Consider the following 24,789-nt stretch of genomic DNA (forward strand, 5'->3'; position numbering starts at 1 on the left):
TGTAACATTTGGACCCAAAAAGGAGAATTTGGTCCTGAAAAGGGGGAAATTGAGCACTCAGGTGGAAAATTTGGATGCCAAAAGGGGAATCTGTGTCCAAAAACCAGAAATTTGGACAAAAAAAAAAGGGAATTTGGGTGCCCAGATGGGAAATGTGGACCCAGAAGGAGGAATTTGGCCCCTAAATGGGACATTTTGGTCCAAAACTGGGGGTTTCAGCAACAAAATGTGCCAATCTGGATCTTAAAGGGGCAGTTTAGATCTAAAAAAAAGGAATTTGGGGCCAGAACAGGGAGTAATGAAACCAGGAGCTTGTCATTAACTCATGTTAATGAAAGTGTGGACATGATTATAACTTGAACCAGCCCCACGCTGGATTTGGGGCTGAGCCCAGGAGCCTCAGGCACTGAGAGAAGGGTGAAGAAGCTGCTCCAGGAGTCCAAAGGCAAAGTGCAAGTCCCTTGGAGCATCAGTGGCCCCAGGGAGGGCAGGGAGTGGCAAAGGCTCCCCAGGGAGTGGGGAGAGCAGATCCTGGAGGCCAGGACTGCAGGGAGCCAAAGGCTGTGAGCAGGAACTGCAATGCTGAGCAAGCCCGGCTGGCTGGAGGCAGCAGAAAGGCCAAGCCCTGAGCCCAGGCCTGGCACAGCAGGGCCTGTCCCTCACGGGGGGCTCGGGGCTGTTCCTGGGGCAGGGGGATGTGAGGGGCAGCAAGGACAAATGCCATCAACCTGGGGGACCCTGCAGATCCTCATGGAACCAAGGGCCAGCGTGAGCCAGCAGGGCCTGACGCAAACAAGAGGCCCCTGGGAGCCTGCGGGGCTGCAACAGCCCACAGCACTCCAGTGATGGCGGCAACCAAAGGCTCCTTGACTTGCCTTTGGTGCACGGGACAAACCCCAGCAGATATTCTCAAGGGACACAGGGGCAAAGAATATTCTTAGTTGGAAGGTGTCTCGTTAAGGACTTTTGGATTAGGTTCTTTTTCCCTTTCAACTGAAGATTGACGAGAGGGAGGCAGTTTTCTCTTGTTCGGGCTCAGTTGTTTATTCTTTTCTTATCAGCATTACAAGGTACAAGGAGCTATGTGCACTATGATAGAAAAGGGTAAAATGGCTAACAAAGATCTTCTTCGAGGTCTTTTATATGTCCATTTACCCAATTAACAGATGCCAACTAAATTATTTTTCTTAGTGACCCAATGACCCAACACCTGTGCGCTGCACTGCGGCATTTTTTACCCAATCACTTACTACTACCCAAAAACCCTTAAGAGAAGAACATGAAGAAGAAAGAAGGACAAGAGACAACACCCTAAATCTCCCATCTTGTCTCCTGTTCTCTAAACTTCGTTCCAGTGATTTAAGAAACTTTCTAATCTACACACTTATACTTTTCCTATCTAGCTTTAACATTTGTTTTCATGTATCACCATGAAAACATGCTCATGAATTTCATATTATATGAAATTCAGTGTTTCTTTGAATCCTAGAACTAAGTATTAGAGACAAGGGCACACACTCTGTATCTCAGACTCCAACAGGAAGGGACCCCCAAGGACCAGCAATTCCAGCTGTCAAGTGAATGACCTACACAGGGATTGAAGCCACAGCCTCGCTGATATCAGCACCATGCTCTGACCAACGGAGCTCAGAGGTGAAAACCGCACAGAATTTTACTGGCAAAGTACAGAGAACCAAGGAACTTGGGCAAAGCATTTAATACAACATCCAGTTGAACATAAAACACTTTCCACAGCAATGACTGCATTAAGTTAGCCCATTTAACCTGCAAACCTTTAACCCTTGAGGTGTTAAGGTACCCAAAATCATTCACTGCAGAGCCAGAGAAGCACTGAGGAATGATCCTGGACACACAGGTCAGGGCAGGCGCTTGTTTTTATTTGAAAGCACAAGGAACAGACCTCTTGTAGGTCTTTGTGTTTCAAAAGAAAGGTAGATATTCATGTAGAAATACAATAAGTAATACTACAGTATTTGTAAAACACACAACAGTAGAAAAAGTTACCAATGAATAAATGCACAATTAGGGAATAATAAGGCTGAGATTCCAAAGAGTTACATTCAAAAGGCTCTGCAGCAGAAATGAGAGTTTAATACTTCTGAAAATACAGAGTCATCAATTTTCTCAGGGCAGCCTTGAGCTCCTGGTTCCTCAGGCTGTAGATGAGGGGGTTCAGGGCTGGAGACACCACTGAGTACAGAACTGACACTGCCAGATCCAGGGATGGGGAGGAGATGGAGGGGGGCTTCAGGTTGGCAAAAATGCCAGTGCTGAGGAACAGGGAGAGCACGGCCAGGTGAGGGAGGCAGGTGGAAAAGGCTTTGTGCTGTCCCTGCTCAGAGGGGATCCTCAGCACAGCCCTGAAGATCTGCACATAGGAGAAAACAATGAACACAAAACAGACAAAACCTAAACAGGCACCAATCACAGTAAGTCCAGCTTTCCTGAGGTAGGATTTGGAGCAGGAGAGCTTGAGGATGTGTGGGATTTCACAGAAGAACTGGCCCAGGGCATTGCCCTGGCACAGGGGCAGGGAAAATGTATTGGCTGTGTGCAGCAGAGCGTAGAGAAAGCCACTGGCCCAGGCAGCTGCTGCCATGTGGGCACAAGCTCTGCTGCCCAGGAGGGTCCCGTAGTGCAGGGGTTTGCAGATGGACACGTAGCGGTCGTAGCACATGATGGTCAGGAGAGAAACCTCTGTTGAGATGAAAAAGACAAACAGAAAAACCTGTGCAGCACATCCTGAGTAGGAGATGGTCCTGGTGTTCCAGAGGGAATTGTGCATGGCTTTGGGCACAGTGGTGCAGATGCAGCCCAGGTCAGTGAGGGCCAGGTTGAGCAGGAAGAAGAACATGGGGCTGTGCAGGTGGTGGCCGCAGGCTATGGCACTGATGATGAGGGTGTTGCCCAGGAGGGCAGCCAGGGAGATGCCCAGGAAGAGGCAGAAGTGCAGGAGCTGCAGCTGCCGCGTGTCTGCCAGTGCCAGCAGGAGGAAGTGGCTGAAGCAGCTGCTGTTGGACATTTGCTGCCTAAGGAAATTTTTTTCTGTGGAGGAGGAAAACACAGCACAGAGTCAGGCCACAATTCTATGAGCAAAACATATTGCCTATCTTATAGCAATTTAACATTCAGGGTCTGTCTTTTTACAAACATTTCTCTGCATTCCCCTCAGCTGGGCTCTGGGATTTGCAGGCACTGAGAGCAGGGACTCACAAATGGGCTCTGGAGGATTCCTTCTTCTTGTGCAGTGAGAGGCAAACGAGAACACTGGCTGATCTCCAATTAACTGAAGTCGTGCTACACCAAAAAGCTGTTCAGATTTCCTGTTGGCAATTTGCTCATCTGAAGAACTGAGCTGAAGGAATTCCTTGTATTTGTTCATCCAGTTGAACCTGCTGCAGTTAGGAGAGGTGGTGGGTGTTTGAAATGCCTGACATTTCTAATGCACTGCAGGTGAAATGGTGTGGGTGTGAGAGGCACAGGGATGGTCTCAGTGCAGGGACAAGAGAGCAGCTCTGCCCATCAGGGCTGTTCTCACTGCTCCTTGCTGGCAGCTTAGAGCTGAAGGAGAGGCACCCAGAGGAGTTCCCCGAGAGAAACAGGGCACTGCTGAGAGCAGAGAGCTCTGGCTTCAGAGAGCACAGTGACAGAGCCCTCGCCTTCTCTCAGGGTGTCTCTTTAGGATCTCAGCTGTCTCCTGCCAGGCTGGGGCACAGAGGGATCATTGCAGCTGCCCAGCTGCAGCTGCCCAGCAGCGTTCCCCTGGCCCTAGCACTGAGCTGTCTCCTGCACAGGGATCCCAGGCAGCCCAGAGACACCACAGGAGAGCTGTGCCCTTCTGGAGGGCACCCTGCAGCCCTGCAGGACAGCCAGGGAATCAGCTGAACGGCCCCTGAATGGCGAGAGCTGGGCACTCTGCCCCCACAGACACATCTCCACAGCAGCATCCAAAGGCTCCCTGCCTGGACAGGCACCTGCCCCCCCCAAACCCTTGCACTGCCTCAGCAAACTCACTGGTGGCAACAAGGACACACAGGCACCTGGGGATGGCAGGGAAATGCCACAATGCTGCCGCCAGGGGAGGAGGGACACAGAGACTGATGGAAATCAGGGGTTTCTCCTTCCCCGGGCTCTGGCTGCTGCAGGGACAAAGCTCACCCGAGCCCCCGTGGGCTGAGGGCAGGGGCTCTGCTTAGGCTGGGAAAGGAGCCCGGGCAGGAGTTGCTGGGGGAAGGTGTCTGAGGCACAGGGACAGCAGGGAGGTGCCCACATCCCCCTGGCCAGCATCTCTGGCAGCAGCTCCCTGTCCCTCCCTGCCCGTGTCTCTGCTGAGTGGGGCTGTTCCTGCCAGCAGCGTCTCCCCGTGCCCAGCTCCGCTCCCTGCCAGGGCTCACAGAGTCCATCCCCACCCCACGGCCCCGGCACAGCTCTGCCTGTGCAGGGACCTGTCCTGTGCCTCTCAGGGAGCAGCAGGGAAGCCCCGCTCTGGAGCTTGTTCTGCTCCACACCACGACATCCAGGAGAGCCACCCTGCCAGGTCCTGTCAGTGCTGGCATTGTCACACACTCCCAGCAACTCACCTGCATTGCTCTGCAGCCAGAGACTCACCGTGTCCAGGGGCTGTGCAGATTTCTCCCTTGATGGGGTCTCTCCTGTTCCCCCACCCCAGGCTACCTTGAACCTCTTTCTCACTCCTGCTGCCTGCCCTTGCTGCCTGCAGGTACTGCCCTGCCTGCCCTGTGGCCACCTGCTCTGCACCAGAGGAACTGGGAGAGTCCATCCAAATGATCATGGAAACCATGGGATGTGCCAGCCTTAGGAGAAGCCTCCAGGAATGGAAGTTTAGCTTTGCTATAGCCAGAGAATTATTCTTTCAAACACTGTGAAGATTTCTCCTCTAGCAAGAGCTCAGTCACCCTCCCAGCCCAGGCTGCCTCTCATCTCTCTGTGCCCTGTGCTGTGCCTGGGGTGGCTGCAGGCAGTGCCCCAGCCCTGCTGGGCTGTGCCCAGGAGCTGCTCCTGGCCAGAGCTGTCTCTCTGCAGCGCTGCCCTTGCCAGGAGCTGCCTCTGTGCCAGAGCCCAGCCCAGCTGAACAGCACAGACACAGCACAAGGACTTCTCTTGTGGGTTGGGCGCTGAGTCCCTGAACATCAGTCCCCCAGAGGGAGCTGAAGAAACCTCTCAAGAATTCAAAGTCACAATCCATCTCCAAAGTTTCGTGAGGTTTTAATGGGTCCCACTGAGGCACTCAACTGGGAAAGTGTCCCCAGGTTCCAGGGAGAGCAGAACACTGCAGGCACTGGTGACAGCTGGGGACAAGCAAGGGAAAGGTGTCTCTGGTGCTGAGCAAAGCTGGATGTGTTTCAGGAGTGCAAAGGGCCAAGGGCTGAGCCCCAGCCCCTGGCAAGGCAGATGCTGTCCCTCCCTCATTGCTCAGGGCTCTTCCCGGGCCACTGGCATGTGGGGATGTGCAATGCCAAGGGCAGCACCATGGGGCGGCCCCTGCCAGGCTGCTGAGCAGGGACAAGGAGGCAATGAGGCCCCAGGGCTGCCAGGGTCACTTGTCCCCTGCTGGCCTCAGGCCCAGGGCCAGCAGCCATGGCCAAAGGGCTGCACAAGTTGCCTCTGGCAGGGCCTTGCAGCTGCTGCCCATCCCTGTGCCCTCTCCAGCCCAGGCTGCCCTACGGTGTCCATGCCCTGCGCCTCTGGCCCTGCAGGTTGTCGTCATCCCCCGGCTGCCCCAGCTCGCTGGGCCCTTCCTTTGTGACAGCTCTGCGTCCTGCCTGCCTCTGCCTGGCCACACAAAGCCTTGGCCTTGATACCAAAAGGGTTAACTCAATTTTTACCGTGCCTGGGAACTTCTAGCACAGGAACAAGGCATGCAGGGCCTGCCTTCCCAGCAAGGATGGTTGGGAGACAAGGAGAAGACATCTCGCTCAAGGGTGCAGTGATGGGAAAAACAAGGACTGAATCTGGGAACTCAGGGTGTGGTTTTGTGGAAATGGGTAAATTGTAATATGCATTTAGCCACTGTATAAAAGCAACACACTGGGAGAATCACATGTCCATGTCAGGTTAGGAGTTATCCCATGTTGGACCTCAGGCCTGAATAAATGATGCCCTCTTAAACACCAAATGAGTGTTAAGGAGACTTACTCTGATGTTTCAGAGCCTTGCTGATGGTGGGGCCTCACAGAACCAAGGAGTCAGCTGTGACACTGGGCAAACTCATGGAACAAAGGGTGCATTTTGACACAGCAGAACCCCACGGAACCAAAATCCATTTTGGCACATTGGGGCAAACTGTGACACCGTGGAACCGCACAGAACCAAGGTGACCATGTTCTACTGCAGAACCTCATGGAACAAAGGGCCCACGGTGACACTGCAGAACCAAGGAGACCATGGTGACACTATGGGGCATCATGGAACCAAGGGTCCATTGTGACTCTGCTACCAAAAATGGGAAAAAATAAAAGAAAATAAAAATAAAAATAAAAAAAAAGAAACTGCTTCACAGCAAGGGAGCAGTAAGAAGCAGCATTCTTTATTCAGCCAGTTGCACAAGGGGGAATAGCTCTTCCCAAAGGTGTGTGTGCTGGGTACGGGAAAGTTCCTGCTTATGGACTGTATTTTACATCCATATCCACTGACTGTCACAGAATAAACATACATATGATAATCATTTCTCTGAAATCATTAACATATTTTCTCTTACCTTCACAGCTGTGTTCTTCTGTTCTGGGCATCTCTTAGGTGGTCCCTGGTGCTTGGTGATGCCAGAGTCAGACCTGACTGCCCGGTGAGCTGGTAAAAGTTGGCACAACTGGAGCTGGTCGCTTTCCAATTCTTCTTACACAGTGGGCATGGTGCAGTTCCATGGGCCAGGGAGTTTTGAAGAACAAGAACTGTGTGCTCACCAGCTGGAGATGGTTTTTCATCTGGTAACATCCCCCCTTGGAGGCTTGTGAAGCTTCTCTTCTCTTCAAGCATTGCTAAGCCTCCCATCTGTGGTGTCTGCTGGAATTCAATTCCCTCCCCATCCCAAAGCAGCCCTGCCTTTCCCTCCTGCAGCCTTGGTCTCTAGCACAGCCATGGAGGCTCTTTGGGCTCTGGACTTTTCCTGCAGCTACCAAGGACAGCTGAGCTCTGCCCTTGCCACAGCCAGCCCTGGCCAGCACAGGCCATGCACAGCAATTCCTTGTCTGTGCCTGGCCTTGCTGCCAGCCCCGGCAGCGGCTCCGTGGCCCCTTTGTGCCCCGCTGGCCCAGCCATGGTGGCCCAGCCCCTGGGCAGGCCCAGCCCAGGGCAGGAGCATTGCGGGTGGGCACGGCCCCTGTGCCGTGGTGCCCACAGCAGCCCTGGGGCTCTGTGCCCCATGGCCTCCCTGCTGGGCAGCCTCTCCCAGCTCCTGCAGAGCCCGTGGCACCTGTGGGCCTGCACACACAGCCCTGCCCCAGGCTCTGCCGGGCTCTGGGCCAGCACAGAGGCCGGGCAGGGCTGGCCATGGCCACCAACAGGCCCTGAGCCCTGCAGGGGGATGGAGCTGGGCCACAGCCAAACTCAGCCCAGGCCAAACCTGGGCTCAGCAGCCAGGGCTGGCAGCACCTGGGGACAGAGCCTGGCGGTGACAAATGTCCTGGACCCCCTCTCTGCTCTGCTCATGCCACCAAGGGCACAGAGCAGCCTCCTCTCTCGGCCACTTGCCTGTTTTCAATCCCTTGCCCTGTAGGCGCTGGCCCTGCCCCACAAGGCCTGGGCTGAGTCCTGTCCCTGCATGCTCACACAGGCTGAGATGGACACTGCTGGTTTCTCTGGCAGGCTCTCTGAGCCCAGCCCAGCTCCCTCCAAGCTGTCCCAGCTGCCCTGAGCTCTCGGCAGCAGCCAGGGCCTCTCCCCAGCACAGCCCAGCCGGCTCTGGCCCCACAGCTCTGCTCAGGGCAGGCTGCTCTGGGCACTGCCCCACGGCCTCAGCCCCTCTGCAGGGCACAGCAGCAGCTGCAGCTCAGAGAGGCCTCAGCCCCAGCCATGGGGGAAAGTGCCTGGCCAAAGGAAAAGGAGGCTCCCTGGGTGCCCTGCTCCCCTCTCCAGGAGATCCTGGCAGCTCTGCAGCCCCTCCTGCCATCCCATCTGCCCAGGCCAGCACCACAGCCCCGGCCTTGGGGCCCTCAAGAGCTGCTCCTGCTCCAGGCCCAGGGCCCATCCCAAAGCTGGGGCAGCCACAAAGCTGTGCCCATTGCTGGTCATTCCTGCTCTCATGAGGATGGATCCTCAGCCACTTGGAGGTTGCTGATGAATTTTACTTTTCCACAGGCCTCTTCTTTCTTGAGCTCTTCAGCTGAGAAATTCAGTGACAAAGGCTCATTAACATTTGTTCAAATCACCCAAACAAAACAAGCCCTTGGGAAAAATTCAAGTCGTCAGTTCTTCCGTGGTTAATTAGACAAATTTCAGAAGTGCATTCAAAGTAAATCTACTGTACTGAAAACAACTGAGATGTAATTGTTTGGTCCTGTTCAGTTTTCTTTTTCTGTTTCTAATCCCCAATTGATATTAATCCCCAGCACCCCCTCATACAGTCTGAATAGATCTGAAAATAAACACCCCTTATGACTGATGATCAATCAGACTTTGTCCCTACCCCCACCCCACCATTTCCCCCATCCAGCCCCTGGGACTCAGAGCAGCCTTGTGCAAATCTGACAAACCATGGCTGTGCCTTCATTTCCCTATGCTCCAGTGCAGCTCATTTGGAAGTTTTCCCACTAAAGTTATGGAGAAATATTAAAAAGAGCTTCTAAGAAATGCACATTCCTGTTATAAAGGATGTATTTTATTTCTGCTCTCTTTGGAGCAGAGGTGATTGCAGCATTCTGTGATTGATATTGAGCCAGGGTCTCTCCTCTGCAGGTCTGGCCTGCTCAGAGAAGCTGTGCCTTGAGGTGTGAGCCAGTGTGGACAGCCTTGCTCCACATTCCCCAAGCCCATCCTCTGTGTCCTCCCTCACCTGGGACCTGCTTTGCTTGGAGAGCTGCCTGCACTCAGGCAAAGAGGGCATTTTCCTTTTTCTTTTCTTTTTTTTCTTTTTTTGTTTTACATAGTCTAAAACTCCCAAGTTTCATTGTTGAAAACAGACCCACTCCTCAAGTGTGTGCCAGCCCAAGGTGCCACCAAAAGCACTCCAGACCTGCCCTGGGCCAGCTGTGAGGGTGGATCATCATCCCAACCTGCACTGGGCTGTAAGAAACAATTTTGAGAACCCGGATGCAAGTGTTAAACCTTGGTTAGCGCTTTGTTGTAAACCAGTTCAATTGTTTCGTTGTTTATCCCAAGTTCAGGTTATTAACTCTTTTCTTGTTATGTATTAGCTGTACTTACCCTTTGCTGTCATGTCCCTGTCCCGTCGGGAGATCACCGCCACTGCTCCCCAGAATGGCGTCCCCAGCCCTGAGGAGGAGGATGACACAAGGGCCTGGACGTAAATGAGAGAGACCAGAGACACACAGGATGCACACAGACTAATAAGACTCCGGAAACAACGAGCCACACTAAAGAGAAGAAATCAAGACAGCACCACCGAACGAGGAAGACCCAGAGAAGTCCCCTGACTTCCTCCCAAAAGCTGACAGCACCAAGGGGGAACTCGACCAGGGTGACATCCCAGACTCTGAGCCGAAGAAGACGAGCATTCCTGCAGACTCCTGTGAGGACGGAAGCTCCGACTCTGCTGTGTGGCAAAGTCAACCTCCTCCTCCACTGCGTGGAATCTGGGAGCAGTGGCAGTGTGTGTGACCCCTCGGGCCTCCACCCAAGCTGATTCTTGGAATAAAGGCATTAAAAAGGACCTCTAGTCCTGCCCAATTTATTTCAGCTGGGGGCTCGTCTGGGATATCCACACCAGAAGAGGACACCGGGGACAGGACGGCCGCCTGCCTCGCTGGACCTCTCGGGACAACCGGCTATTGACTGGGTGGAAGAAGAACAGCCTGGGAAATCGACGTGGAGTAGCACCGGACAAGTGAGTAAAAGCTGGTGGCGGGAGTAAGGGGGCGAGCGAGTGAGTGTGAGAGTGAGATGGGGGCCGGCAGCTCGGACCCCCAAAGCGAGTGTGGACCCCTAGTACCGCGCTTCCGGACTCCCATGAGGGGGCCAGCCAGGAAAGGGGGGAAGCGAAAGATCCAAAAGGAGTGATCGAGGCGCCTCCTAAGGGGTAAGGAGGGACCCCACCCTGGGCGTGCAGAGGAAGATAGGTGTGTGTGGCACACGCAAAAGGGTAGGCCCCCGTGTTAGTGCCAAACACTCTAGCTAGCTTTGGGCATCCTGAGGGCTGAGACACAGGAGAGAGTGGCACATGCCAAGAGTACAGGGTGCCCCGTGGCACTGCTGGCACCAAGAGCCCATAAAGGCCCCATTCCCCAGGGCCGGGCCAGACGTCCCGCAAGGGGCTGTGTCGCTGTGACCGCTCTAGGCTGGGGCGTAAACCCACTGGCAGAGGTCCAGAGAGTACCGGGGTGGGGAGTCTGCGGCGTTGGGGCAAGGCAGCAACTTCACACACACACAGACATATACACACACACACACACGCACACTCACAGACACACACACACACTCACACACTCACACACCCACCCACACACACACAGACATACACACACACACACTCACAGACACACACACACACCCACACACTCACACACACACACACACACACACACACACACACACTCACACAGACACACACACACACACACACACACACACACACACACACACACACACACACACTTCTCTTAGCCAAGACCATTCCACCAGGGAGGGGTGGCCAAGCTGCATGGGCAGTGGAAGGCTAGGGAAAGTCAGGGGAGTCTTCAGGTACTGCTTTCCTCACGGAAAAAAGTAAGTCGGTCACGGTACTAAAAACTAAGACAGTCTCGCTCCTGACTAGGGGAGGTTGAGCCTGGTGGGAAGCAGACAGTGGAGGTCTTAGGAGTACAGTGCTAAGGGCCCTGTCAGCATCAGGGGAGTGCTTCGGGCACAGGCAGGGGTCTAGGGGGGGTAACCACTAGGATTGCCTCCCAGGATCGGAGTGGCACGCCTGCTCCAGTCTTGGATCGGAGTGGCACGCCTGCTCCAATTTAGGAGGAGAAGTGTGAGAGATTCAGTTAAGGAAAATTGGTGTCAATAATTTAATTTTAAGTTGAAAAGGGCCAGATGAGTTTAATTATTGGGTTGCCTCTCTGTAATTTCCTGTTTCGTAGGGACACCTTAAAATTTTACAGAAAGGCCCGATTGTTGAGTTACCGGTTTGTAATTTTCTGGTTAAGTAGAGGTGTGAAAAGTTAGGTGTGAAAAGAAATGGAGAAGTGTTATAGTAAGACGGCAACGTCCAAAGGAGGGAGAGGACAGAAAGTGAAGAATATTTCCCCTAGCAGCCCTCTTGGGCAGCTATTAGATCAATGGGAGAGTTGTGAATTTACACAAACTCCTGATAAGATAAAAATGATACATTATAGTCTGGAGGTCTGGCCCAAGCTAAATATACAAGGAGGCTGGCCATGGTGCAGGACAAAAGATCTATGGATGTGCACCCAGTTAACTCAGTATCCAAGAACAAGTGATGGGCTAGACCCCGAGCAGTTAATTTATGCTGAGTGTTGGTTAAGAAATGCTGAAAATGAAGAAAAAACAAAAATTTGTAAACTGAAGAAAGGAGAAGACCAAGAAAGGGAGAGAAAAAAAGGGAAAGATAACAATAGTAAGGAATGGGATGCCCTCGATCATTTACCTCCTCCTCCTATAGTCCACCCAGCTCCTCCTCCCGCCTATCCTACCTTACCTTCAGCTTTATCTCCAACTGTACCCCATTCTCTAATTGCTCCCAAAAGAGATCAAGGTCCAGATACCACTTCCTGGCCTCCCCCAAACTCTGCTCCTACTACTCTGAGTTCTGTTGCCTCTACTCAAACGCTGCCCGTCGCAAACCCTGCTTTACCCGTTTCTGGTACTGCTTTCCTGAACCCTCTCTTAAACACTGACCAATCTTCTCCTCCTCATCTTCCAGCCCTGGGTTCAGCCTGTTCTCCTTCCTCTACCACAGTACCATTACCTCCTCCCAGCTGGGGAATGAGCCTCTCTTCCCCCAGCTCTGGCACAACACCTGACCCCATACCCGCTGTTGCTGAGCAGACAAAAAACCTGGTAGAGGGGCCTTACTGTCACACCAGGTCAAAAACATCACAAGTAGAGAAATTATTCCCTTTAAAGGAAGATCCAATGCATGGGGTGCCTGGGGGAGTAGGATTTGTGAATGGCCCCTTGACAGCATCTGAAGTTAGAAGCTTTAAGAAAGACTTAGGTAATCTAGGGGAAGATCCAGTAGGCATATCCCACCAGGCTGATCAATTTCTAGGACCCAATGTTTACACCTGGAAAGAGATGAACTCTATCCTTCACATACGACTTTCCCCAGAGGAAGTCAGATTAATTCGAGCTGTAGGAATAAAAATCTGGGAAAGGGAGAATAGAGTAGGACCACCAGGAGATCATAAAGTGCCTATAGCAGACCCCGGATGGGACCCTAATCGGGAAGAGGGCCAGAGAAGTAAGGAGGATTACAGATTCTTAATAATTAGAGGAATAGGAGAGTCTGTCCCCTGAGGTAGTAATACCAAACTGGGGTTTGATGGCACCCAGGAAAAAGATGAGTCTCTGGCAACTTGGCTATACAGACTAAAACAGAACTTTCAATTATACTCCAATATTGATCCTGACAGCTTAGAAGGCCAAGTGCTTTTAAAAGTTCAATTTGTAATGAAATCATGGCCAGATATTAGGAGGAAATTAGAAAAATTAGAAGATTGGCAAGAAAAAAGTATAAATGACCTATTAAAAGAAGCTCTAAAAGTTTATTTAAGAAGGGAAGAGGAGAAAACGAAAGCAAAGGCAAGAATCATGGTGGCAGTAGCAGGAGAAAGTGTGGGGGCAGATAAACCAAGCCTGGCAAGCAAGCCAAAAGGGAGCGGACAAGGAACACCTAAAGGGAGCAAGGAGATAGATGGGTTAGAAAGAACAACTCTGGACAATAGAAAGTGTTATTATTGTGGGGAAACAGATCATGTAAGGAGGAACTGTAAGAAGATGCATACTGATGGAGTGATTGCAAGGAAGCAAGATACCTCAGAAAAGATTTTAAGAGGAGATGATTAGGGGTGTCAAGGGCTCTCTATGATGGGGACCCAACAAACCATCAAGAAGAGCCCGTAGTAAACTTTGAGGTGGGTCCCCAAAGCGAGAAATTTGAATTCCTTGTAGACACAGGTGCAGACAAATCAACAATTAACAAATTACCATTAGGAGTCTCTATTGGAAGAAGAGTATGTGAGGTGCTAGGTGCAGAAGGGAAGCCGTTTAAAGATTCAGTGATTGAGAATTTTGAAATAAAAGGTAATTTTAAGCAATGCTGGGCAGATTTTATCTATCTACCCAACCCAGAGAATAATCTACTGGGAAGAGACCTACAGGTTCAGCTAGGAGTAGGAATTATTCCACAGGGTGGGAAAATGGTAGTGAAAATAATGAAGTTAACTCAAGGTGACATAGAAGAAATCAATCCGAAAGTGTGGGCTGAAGAGGGTAAATATGGGTATTTAAATATTCCACCAATAAAAACTGAAATACAAAAGGATACCCCTCCAATTAGAATTAAACAATACCCCATTTCGCCAGAGAGTAAAAAGGGCTTAGCTCCAGGTATCGAGCAGTTATTAGAAAAGGGAGTATTAGGAACATGTATGTCCCCACACAGCACCCCCATTTGAGCAGTTAAAAAGGCAGAGGGAAATACGGATTAGTTCAGGATTTAAGAGAGATCAATAAGAGAACCATTTCCAGATACCCGGTGGTACCTAATCCCTACACGCTCCTTAGCCAAATCCCCACCGAACACGCGTGGTTCACAACAATTGACCTAAAAGTGCTTTTTGGGCTTGCCCCCGCTGAGTCACGTCGAGACTGGTTTGTGTTCGAGTGGGAAGATCCGGACAAGAAAAGAAAACAAGAGTTGAGGTGGACCCACCTTCTGCAAGGGTTCACAGGCTCCCCCAACCTTTTTGGGCAGGCTTTAGAAAAACTCCTAGAGCAATTTATTAGTGAAAAAAGTGTCCAAATACTACAGTATGTAGATGATATACTAATTTCAGGGGAAGAGTGAGAAAAAGTTAGGAATACCAGTATTCAGTTATTAAATATTTTGGGAGAAAAAGGTCCCAGAAGAAATTACAATTTGTAGAAGCAGAGGTCACCTATCTGGGACATATAATTGGAAAGGGATATAAGAAATGAAGCCCAGAAAGGATTTCTGGCATATTAGCAATACCAGCCTCAAAAACAAAGAGAGACCTAAGAAAATTGTTAGGTCTGATTGGATATTGCAGGTTGTGGATCGATGAATATACACAGAGTGTCAAATTTCTTTATGAAAAATTAGTGAGCTCTGAACCTGTAAGTTGGACAGAGGAAGACAAAGAACGACTAAAGAGGTTGAAGGAAAAATTATCCTCTGCCCCAGTTTTGAGTTTACCGGAGCTAAGAAAGGAGTTTAAATTGTTCGGGAACATCGAAGGGGGAGTGGCTTACGGAGTCTTGACACAAGAGTGGGGGGATTTAAAAAACCTGTAGCTTATCTCTCCAAATTATTAGACCCAGTAGCAAAGGGATGGCCAACATGTTTACAAGCCATTGCAGCAGCAGCTATCCTAACTGAAGAAGCCCAGAAGCTGACCCTACAGGGAAAGATCATGATACATACTCCCCATGACCTTAAAACTGTGTGGAGCCAAAAAGCCCCACAGTGGTTAACCGATTCAAGACTGCTAAAATATGAAATTATTCTAATAGAAATTTGAAAATTTGGAACTAGTCCCCTCTAACTGCCAGAACCCAGCACAATTTCTGAGTGGAACACCACTTAAAGAACCAGAACATGATTGTCTTGAGTTGATAGACTACCAAACTAAGGTGAGGGAAGATCTGGAGGATATTCCCTTGCCCTATGGAGAAAGATTGTTTACAGATGGTTCTTCCAGAGTGACAGATGGGAAAAGGGTCTCAGGGAATGCCATAATAAATGGAAACCAGATGCAAGCAGAGAAAAGGGGAAAACTACCTTCTAGTTGGTCAGCCCAATGTTGTGAACTGTATGCCCTGAAAAGAGGATTAGACTTGCTGGAAGGAGGCCAAGGAACTATTGACACAGACTCAAAGTATGCGTTTGGGATTGTACATACTTTTGGGAAGATTTGGGAAGGTCAGGGATTCCTAGATTCAAAAGGAAAAAACTTAATTAATGAGGAATTAGTGAAGCAAGTTCTAGACTCCTCGATGAAACCAGCAGAAATAGCTATAGTACATATAAAAGGGCATCAAAAGGGAAACACCATAGAAGCAACAGGAAACCAGTTAGCTGAGCAGGAAGCAAAGAAGGCAGCTTTAGACTCAGGAGATCCAGTAAAAGTGTTAGCATTAAAAGAAACTCCAAACAAAATAGAAGAAGAAAAGGAGCTGAACTTTAGTGAGGAAGAACTGAAACACATAAAGGAACTGGGGTTACATCCAGGAGAGCATGGGGAATGGTTAACCCCTGATGGGCGCAAATACTTGAACAAAGCCTTAGCCCGGAGAGTTCTGACTGAGTGGCACAAACTCACCCATTGGGGAATTCAAGGATTATGTGATCACTTTTTAAAAGACCACCTATGTATTGGGGTATATAAAACAGCCAAAGGAGTCACCCAGGGCTGCATGGCGTGTCAGAAGGTGAATCAGAAAGCAATGAAAAAGACTACAGCAGGGGGTTGAGAATTGGCTCTAAGACCTTTTCAAAATATTCAAGTAGATTTCATCGACATGGCCCCTGTGCAGGGATACAAGTATCTGCTGGTGATAGTAGACACCTCACACATTGGGTGGAAGCCTTTCCAACAAGAAACGAGACAGCCCAAATGGTCTCGAAGATAATTTTAGAGGAAGTAATTCCCCAATACGGGTTAGTGGATAATATGGATTCAGACCGAGGTCCACACTTTGTGGCACAGTCATTACATCAAATCATCAAAGCATTAGGTATCAAATGGAGGCTACATACTCCATGGCATCCCCAAAGTTCAGGAAGAGTCAAAAGAATGAATAAGACTCTTAAAAATGTACTAACAAAATTGATTGAGGAAACAAAACTCAATTGGTTTAAATGTTTACCTCTTGCCTTGTTGTGTGTATGAACAAGGCCTTGGTCTGACTTGCGGGTATCCCCCTACGAAATGATGTTCAGGTTCCCCTTCTTATTAACACCCTAGAGCACTGGAGATTACCTCGAGGGAGAGGATGCAGTCCAGAGATATTTGAGGACTATAAGCAAGACCCCAGAAAATCTCAGAAAAAAGGGATACCTTCCCCAAACCTCTCCTCTAGACACCAATGTACATTAACATTAACTCTGGGGACTGGGTATTGATAAAGTCCTGGAATAAAAAACCATTAACTCCAACATTTGAAGGACCATTCCAAGTACTTCTCACAACCCACACGTCGGTGAGGACCCTGGAAAAAGGTTGGACCCACGTAATCAGAGTGAAAGGACCAGTCCCTCCTCCAGAAGGAAGTCTGGACTCAACTGCAACTTCTACAAGCTCTCCAGAGTGGGTTGTAGTCAGGCAACCTGAAATACTCAGATTCACTCTCAAAAAGAAACCTAAAGACAGATTGATAATAGACAGTGATACAAACTGGGAACAGCAGTTAAGTGAAACAGTTTGTAGCAGTTGTTAAAACAGTTTTACCATATTGTTGTTAGAACGGTTTTGTAATATTATAAGCTTGTAAGTGAGTTGTAAGAATTACTGAAAAGGTTTTGCTATAGTGTGAGTTTAGAGAAGGTGTAAAAAGGGTTCTCAGAACAAGATCTCCAAAATCTCCTCCGAGGCATTTCCTAAGCTATTCCAAATTGACAGGGAAATAGAGAAGGAGTTAGCTCAAACAAAGACCCAGAACCTTACAGTCTCCCTGTTACTAGGAGGCAAGACTGGGTGGACTGATCAAGGTGATGGCCCATACCAGACTCCTAGGAGGATATGTGATTTTTATGCTCTTTGGAAGCACCATGAGTAATGGGGCAAGCCCCTGCACCAAATGTTATCATCTCCTGTATGATGGGGAAGACTTGGTGTCACTGCTAAGGGTCCACACTGACATAAACCTGAGCTGCATAGATTCTTCTCAGCTGACTACCTGTCAGGAAGAGGGAAAAGTTTATTGGATGGCCCAAAATACTGCCTCTTATAGGCAACGTTTACTTGGAGAATGCCCTGCTGGAGATACCTGGCTCTGCTTTGAGTGAGAAACTAATCAAAAAAACGTAGTAAAACAGATAAAAGTAAGAGATGAACTTAAAGACAATTTAGAAATATCTACTGGGAAGAATTTGTTTATTGACCTAGTAGAAAGAATCAGCAAAGAATTAAATCTAAAAGACTGTTGGGTGTGTGGGAGCACTCAAATGTCAGAAATTTGGCCCTGGGAAGGGACCAGTCTAAGCCCCTTAGAAATCCTGAATTGGAAACAGACCAAACAAGAATCAGGAATTGTAAAAACAAGGGGGAAGGAACAATGGAACCTAAAGTCAAAAATAATTGGGGAAGAATTCATTACAAGAAAAGGAAAAATGTGTAAGACCCCAGCTGGAAAGATGGTGTGCAAAAGGTACTTAATAATTAAAGATACAAACACTAAATGGGTCCCCTGAGAACCAAACAGGTATTGGTCCATTGGAAAGAAGGAGAAGGGATGTATCTATCATGAGGATTATGGGTTGCATGAGTGCGCTGAGAATGGAATAAACCCCTTTTGGGGAATAAGGGAAATGTCTAAGTATTGGGAATTTCCATTTACAACAAGCAACAACTTCTGGGAAGCCCCTGAGAATCTATTTTGGATTTGTGGTGACAAAGCATATACCAAATTACCTGAAGATTGGGCAGGGAGCTGCACAATAGGGGTTGTTAAACCTGCTTTCTTCCTGCTCCTGAAAGAAGCTGGATCCACCTTAGGAGTACCTATATATGATGATTTGAGGAAATCCCAGAGAAGAAAAAGAGATACTGTTGAAGTAGGGGTGACCAAAAATGGAAGGGAAAGATACAGATCCCTGAAGAAATAATTAAAATGTATGGGCCAGCTACTTGGGCCCAAGATGGGTCCTGGGGATACTGCACCCCAATTTATATGTTAAATTGCATCATTCGACTTCAAGCCGTATTAGAAATAATATCCAATCGAACCGCCATCGCCCTCAATCACATCAGTGATCAATTATCCCAAACAAGGTCAGTCATATACCAAATTAGGCTGGCTGGAGATTACTTATTGGCAGACGAGGGAGGAATCTGCGGGAAATTTAATTTTTCAGAGTGCTGCCTAGAAATAAATGACAAAAGTGAAGTGATCAGAAATATTTCAAAGGAAATTCGTAAAATAGCATATGTGGGAACACAAGAGTGGACACCTTTAATAAACACCAGTTGGTGGGATAAGTTCTGGTCAATGAAAGGGCAATGGTGGAAAAAAGCAGCATTTATTACGGTATGTGCATTAGCAGGATTGACATTCTTACCATGTATACTCCCTTGTCTGGTTTGAATAATTACCTATATAACTCAAATAAGTGCCTCAGCCCAAGTAACCCCACTACTGGCCCAACAGAAAATTATGAAAATAGAACGCCATGAAGCGCAATAGAAATCTATTAATAGAAAATAGAAGACCATGAAAGTGCAAAAGAAATCTATAACAAATATCAGAAGTTGCAAAATTACATTTGCAAGAGCCAGAGACTGCAGATTGATGCAGATTCAAGTCTGATCAAAACCTAAGAGGGGGGGTATTGTAAGAAACAATTTTGAGAACCCAGATGCAAGTGTTAAACCTTGGTTAGCGCTTTGTTGTAAACCAGTTCAATTGTTTCATTGTTTATCCCAAGTTCAGGTTATTAACTCTTTTCTTGTTATGTATTAGCTGTACTTACCCTTTGCTGTCATGTCCCTGTCCCGTCGGGAGATCACCGCCACTGCTCCCCAGAATGGCGTCCCCAGCCCTGAGGAGGAGGATGACACAAGGGCCTGGACGTAAATGAGAGAGACCAGAGACACACAGGATGCACACAGACTAATAAGACTCCGGAAACAACGAGCCACACTAAAAAGAAGAAATCAAGACAGCACCACCGAATGAGGAAGACCCAGAGGAGGCCCCTGACTTCCTCCCAAAAGCTGACAGCACCAAGGGGGAACTCGACCAGGGTGACATCCCAGACTCCGAGCCGAAGAAGACGAGCATTCCTGCGGACTCCTGTGAGGACGGAAGCTCTGACTCTGCCGTGTGGCAAAGTCAACTTCCTCCTTCACTGTGTGGAATCTGGGAGCAGTGGCAGTGTGTGTGACCCCCGGGCCCCCACCCAAGCTGATTCTTGTATTAAAAACATTAAAAAGGACCTCTAGTCCTGCCCAATTTATTTCATGGCCCACTGCAAGGGGCTGTGGCCATGGACACTGCACTGACCCCACTGCTGGATTTGGGTTCCATGGCAACTGGGAGAAGTTCAAGTTTCCTTGCAAACAGTGGGGAGAACTGGGACATACTGGGGAACACTGGGAATGCTGTGGGAGACACTGGGACATACTGGGAGTGATACTGGGGAGGGCTGGGACAAGCTGAGGAATGCTGAGGGGGAACCAGGGTGGGTTGGGATGGACTTGGGGGTACACTGAGACATACTGGGACAGACCAGGACACACTGGGAGTGACACTGGGGGATACTGGGACATACTGGGGACACTGGGAACACTGTGGGGAAAACTGGGGGACACTGGGGTGTTGTATGGATGACGCTGGGGGGAACTGGAAAGGAATGGGAATGAACTCAGGTGTATTGGGAGGGACTGGGCTCTATTGGGAGGGTCTGGAGGAGCACTGGGGTTGAACAGGGCTGTACTAGGGATGAACTGGGCTGTACTGGAAGGGCCAACAGGGGCACTGGGGTTGTACTGGGCTGTACTGGGGATGAACTGGGCTGTATTGGGAGGAACTGGAAGAGTTGAATGTGCTGTTCCCGCCTCTGCCATCACCCATTGGCCATAGATCCCGCCAATCAGCGCCCTCAGCCAATCAACACCGAGCATCAGGGACTCGGGGGCGGGGCCGACAGTCGGCGCCATTTTTCCTTTTTGCCTCTCACTCCCGTCATGCCCCGCGCTCCACAAAACCCCGGGATCGCCCCCATCTGTCCCGTAAGTGTCCCCCAGACCCTCCAGGATCCCTGAGTGCCCCCTCAGCGCCCATTCGGGACCCCCAAAGCGTCCCTGGATCCCCTGAATGCTCCCGACCCCACAGATGTCCGTTACAGCCACTTCTGGGAATTCATCTCCTGTCATTCCTCGCGGCCTCAGCCCCTCAGAACACAGTCCCGAGACTAAAATTACTGCCGCGACCCTCCCCCAAAACACCTGCCGTGCCCCGCGCCGTAAAGAGCCCGCTTAGAGCTCCCGAGGCTCACTCCAAGTGCTCCCGAGCCGTACACGTTCCCCCCGAGGACCTCCAGCCACGGCTCGGACACAAAAGTGTCCCCCAAGGGCCTTCCCGGACTCCCATGGGCCTCTTCCGAGCCACTTCCGGGACTACAGCTCCCATCATGCTCCGCGGCGTACATAGAGCGCCATTCCAGCCGTGACTCCATCTCCCGTCATGCCCCGCGCCCCACCGAGAGCCATTGGAGCTGTGCCTGGAACTCCCGTGATGCTCCGCGGTGCCGTTACACCGTATTATACCCGCGCCTACAACTCCCATCATCCCCCGCGGCCCAGAGAGCCCTGGTAGAGCCCCCCAAGTGCCCGCCCGGACCCCGAAGCGCCCCCAGATTCCCCTCCCTGACCTCCAAGTGCCCCCCTGGACCCCCAGGTGCTGCCCCGGACCCCGAATCGTCCCACAGAATCCCTAAGTGCCCCTCCCAGTTCTCACCCGGCTCCCCCAAGCGTCCTCCAGACCCTGAAGTTCTCTCTGAATTCCCTCCCCTGACCCAAAACTGCCCCAAATGTGCCCCAGAAATGTCTCCATAGACCCCAAAGAAATAAAAATTGGACTAATTAGCATAAAGTGGGAGAAATAGTGGTCAATTCATTAGCGAAGAGAATTTTGTTACTTAGAACCAATGAGCAATAATTGTTTAGCTGCTAAAAAGATATGAATACTTTTATGGAAACCTAAAATTTGGTAGTGAAAATTTTGAATAATAGAATTATTAAAAATATATATAGTTTTATTAAATAATTATATTTAATTATAAAGAAAAAAATAATAAATATTTCCAGTGTTTCAAAAGTTCAAGTCCCTTTTATTCCTTTCTAGTGTTTCCTAAAGTGGTGTTCCTAACATATTAGTCCTGGACCTTGGTATAACAAAGAAGGAGGGTTGTATAATTCCTAAGGTACAAGTTCCTTTCCACTTTTGGGGTAATTCACTCTATGTTCTTTGTCCACAAATCCAATATATTCCATCAGGGGCTTTCCCTTTGTTACTTGTTGTACCTGGTTGTTCCCAATAAAATTTTAGGTTACTGATGGATTGGTAAGGGTTGGCTCCAGGACTTTTATACCGACACAAATCAATATGGTTATCCCACTGACAATTAGTTTCTTTCATTATTCCCCAGTATCCAGCAGGAGTTTTTGGTTGCCAGGCTTTTGTATTGTTCTCTGAATTTGCTCCTAGGGTAGATGTACAAGGGGTATATTCTACCACTTCATTGTATTTCTTTCCTCCTCGAGTTATACAAACTGTCCCAATTACTTGGTGACTCAAAATCCATCCTCCAGGTTGTTTTAATGTCTCGCAGATTTGAGTATGGTTCCATTTTAAAAATTGCTCTGGAGCTGAACTCTCACCTCTCCATGGCCACCTCTCAGCCATCCTGAGCCCCTCACAAACCCAGCATTTGGATAATCCTAGTTCTGTAGCAATCTCTTGCATCAAATCTACAAAAAGTTTTTTAGTTGTAGTTGGCAAATCCCAGTCGCTATATTTTTCTTTTAATTGTTTATACAATTGATTCAATTCTTCTAATTCTTTCTCTGGAATCTTTTTCACACTTTTCTCTATTTCTTTTTTCTCTTTTAATGCTATATTTATATTTGGCTCATTCTCATTTTTGTCTTTCTCAAAACAGAAGAATTTTTCATATTGAGGACAGATTTGATCATTATGAGGATAAGGAGCTCGTCCCTTAAATCCCAGATTTTTTCCTACCCAATACATTTTCCTATTTTTAACACAGATGTCCAGAAAATTCTTGTGATTGTAACAGGCCACATTACCATATGAATGTGCTACAAACACAGACTCCATCTTATCTTTGATCCTTTGATTACATTTGTCACATGGGTGGGAATTACTGATACTTTGTTTTTGCATAGTTTGCTTCCTTGTGGCTGGCCCTTGTGCTGCTTCCCATTCAGCTTTAGAGCTTTGGCCCATCACCAAAGGTATCATCATAAACACAGTGAAAGTAATCCTCAGCACTTTTAACTTTCTGCCTTCCTCAGGGCCCCTTGGGTTGCAGCCAAGGGCCGAGGTGCCAGTCCTCTTGGTAGCAAAGTTTAAATCCTGGGATCTCGCCATTGACTCGTTCCATCTCACCGCTACCTTTGGTCTCATCATATTCACCTGAGCCATTTTAGTGGTTGGTTTCAAGAACGGCACAGATTTTGCAGCATTGACTTATCCCTTCCTTTGGGCTAGCCTGCTATTTATTCATTTCCTTTTAAAGCCAAAACTTACCTGTATAAACCAAATTTACTAAATTATCAAAGCTCTAGAGATGTGCCAACTACAACTTCAATTTATGACCCAACTGGTCAGGTTATCTTCTTTTCTGGACGCTGGGGTGATTGTTACACCTTCATCACCACCAACAGGCACACTCACGATGCCAGTTTTTATCAGAAATGTGTCTGTGGCACGGTACACAAATCTCTTCTCCACAGCAGCTGTTAATTATGGTGCTCTGGATTATAATATTATGAATTGTTCTCTCTTTTACCCATTCAAAAGCTAATACAGCAAGGATTCTTTGGTCCAAATTCTCTATTAATCAAACAGCTGCATCCAGAGATCCATCCTTGTGTCTCAAAGATATTCCTAAAAAAATCACTAAAACACTTTCCCAAAGTTAACTGATGAAGCACACGATGTAAACAAGCTGAGCATATCAATTTTCTTTCTCTTTCATTTACTCTGGTTACTCTCCACCATGAATCAAGGCAATTATTACAAACAACATGAATCCATGGGCGACACTCTAAACCGTGCTTAGTACAACTCCATAGTGTTATTTGTTCTTGTACCTTTTTGGTAATAGATGTTACTAGTTTCTTCCTATGGAGTTGTAATTCACTGACAAAATCTATTAATGTTATTCTCTGAGGGAGTGTTAAAATATTTTCAATCCGTCTCGGTTGTTCCCACAGATCCAAAAAGCGTCGGATTCTTTCCCATCTGCGTTGTTCTGCGTCCGGATTTAATGGAGTTCCTGTCAGCAGCCAATCCAGAATGCCTCTTTTCTCTAATGGATTAAAGTTAGTTGCAATCATAAAGCACAAACTCTTTACTGATTAATTATCAGGAGAAATCTTATTGTATCCACATCACACTTGTATTACTCTCTGTTGCTCTTGCAGTGTCCTTAAAGCCACCATTCATTCTGAGCAGTAAGCTAAATAAACAAATGCTCTCTGTGCTTGATCTTCTATTCTAAATTGCTGCAGGTGAGTGTTAATGCTAACTTGTGCTGAAGCCCAATTGCCCAGTTTAAAGTCCCTCTCCACCCTGCTAAAACATTGTATACAATTGATTACAAAAGCTCCATCTCCTTGGTCCCAGGGTCCAGCTGTCCTATACCGATGTCGTTGTCTTATCCTTTTAATTCTTATCGCTTCACACCGCTCACGTTTTGCTATACAGGAAGGGGCACACAAATGACCCTGTTTGCTACAACCCTGTTGAAAAAAAGAAACCACTCTCTGTGGGATGACAGTTTCTGATCTTTCTGCACTAAGGGTATCTTGGATATCCTGGGGTGGTGTTATTCTTTCTACATGTGGATGGCACACTGAGCGTATTGCAGGATTACGTGAAATCCAGAGGCAAAAACGATTTTTCATGTGACCTTTGGCCTGTGGGCACCCAGCACTCTCCTCAGCCGTGTGTTGATCAGCTACAAGTTCATTTTAGGCTGTTTTCTTTTCAGACTTTAGTAAAATGATTCCATTTGTTTTAACTCTTTTTCAATTTTACTTTTAGGTCTCCTGGTGTCAAAATAATTTTCCAGTTTTTATTTGGTATAGGTCCTTTTACCCATGAATCATGAGTCCAGCCTTTTTCTGCTGTTCAAACTGCGGTTTCTGTGGTTAAAGAACAAGAAATGGTCCTTCCCACCGAGGTTCTAGACTTTCCCCTTTCCAGCATTTTATCAACACATATTGTCCTGGTTGAATAGAATGTATTGGGAAGTCGAGGGGAATTTTCTGAGCTAAAATGCCTTTTTCTCTCAACTCTCTCAAATTTCTGGCAATGGTTGTAATATATCCCTGGATGGTTTTGTCCCCGACTAGTGAAGGATTCATCATCATGCCTTGGGGATAAGGCAATCCATATAACATCTCATACGGTGAA

The 24,789-nt window shown here is 48.3% G+C and overlaps 2 protein-coding genes and 1 long non-coding RNA gene across 12 annotated transcripts in view; 1 reads left to right on the top strand and 2 right to left on the bottom strand.

Annotated features, from left to right (window-relative positions):
- LOC147649026 (uncharacterized) overlaps window positions 1–24,789 on the bottom strand; it is a 519,865-nt gene that overhangs the window by 321,520 nt on the left and 173,556 nt on the right. The window lies entirely within an intron of this gene.
- Window positions 1,702–20,843, bottom strand: LOC147649033 (olfactory receptor 14J1-like). Of its 9 annotated transcripts, none has more exons than XM_086865095.1 (6): window positions 20,571–20,843; window positions 19,094–19,162; window positions 9,400–9,493; window positions 6,740–8,359; window positions 3,195–3,416; window positions 1,702–3,066 (listed from the first exon to the last, which is right to left on the bottom strand). In XM_086865095.1, the coding sequence occupies exon 6, from the start codon at window positions 3,041–3,043 to the stop codon at window positions 2,111–2,113; it is 933 nt and encodes a 310-aa protein (XP_086721221.1). In that variant the 5' UTR covers window positions 3,044–3,066; window positions 3,195–3,416; window positions 6,740–8,359; window positions 9,400–9,493; window positions 19,094–19,162; window positions 20,571–20,843; the 3' UTR covers window positions 1,702–2,110. The 9 variants fall into 9 exon arrangements, with proteins under 9 accessions (XP_086721221.1, XP_086721220.1, XP_086721225.1 ...); XM_086865094.1 differs by having other exon boundaries at window positions 9,400–9,468; window positions 19,094–19,187; window positions 20,571–20,753; XM_086865099.1 differs by having other exon boundaries at window positions 3,195–3,413; window positions 9,400–9,468; window positions 20,571–20,752.
- Window positions 8,020–19,558, top strand: LOC147649034 (uncharacterized). Its single transcript, XR_015279686.1, has 2 exons — window positions 8,020–10,039; window positions 19,084–19,558. It is a non-coding gene; the product is annotated as an uncharacterized LOC147649034 (long non-coding RNA).

The sequence above is a fragment of the Cyanistes caeruleus genome, chromosome 28, assembly GCF_971803275.1.
Source record: "Cyanistes caeruleus chromosome 28, bCyaCae1.hap1.1, whole genome shotgun sequence".
Classification (NCBI taxonomy): Eukaryota; Metazoa; Chordata; class Aves; order Passeriformes; family Paridae; genus Cyanistes; species Cyanistes caeruleus.

Coding starts and splice junctions, on each gene's coding strand:
- LOC147649033 (XM_086865095.1), bottom strand. CDS start 3,043: ATGTCCAACAGCAGCTGCTTCAGCCACTTCCTCCTGCTGGCACTGGCA.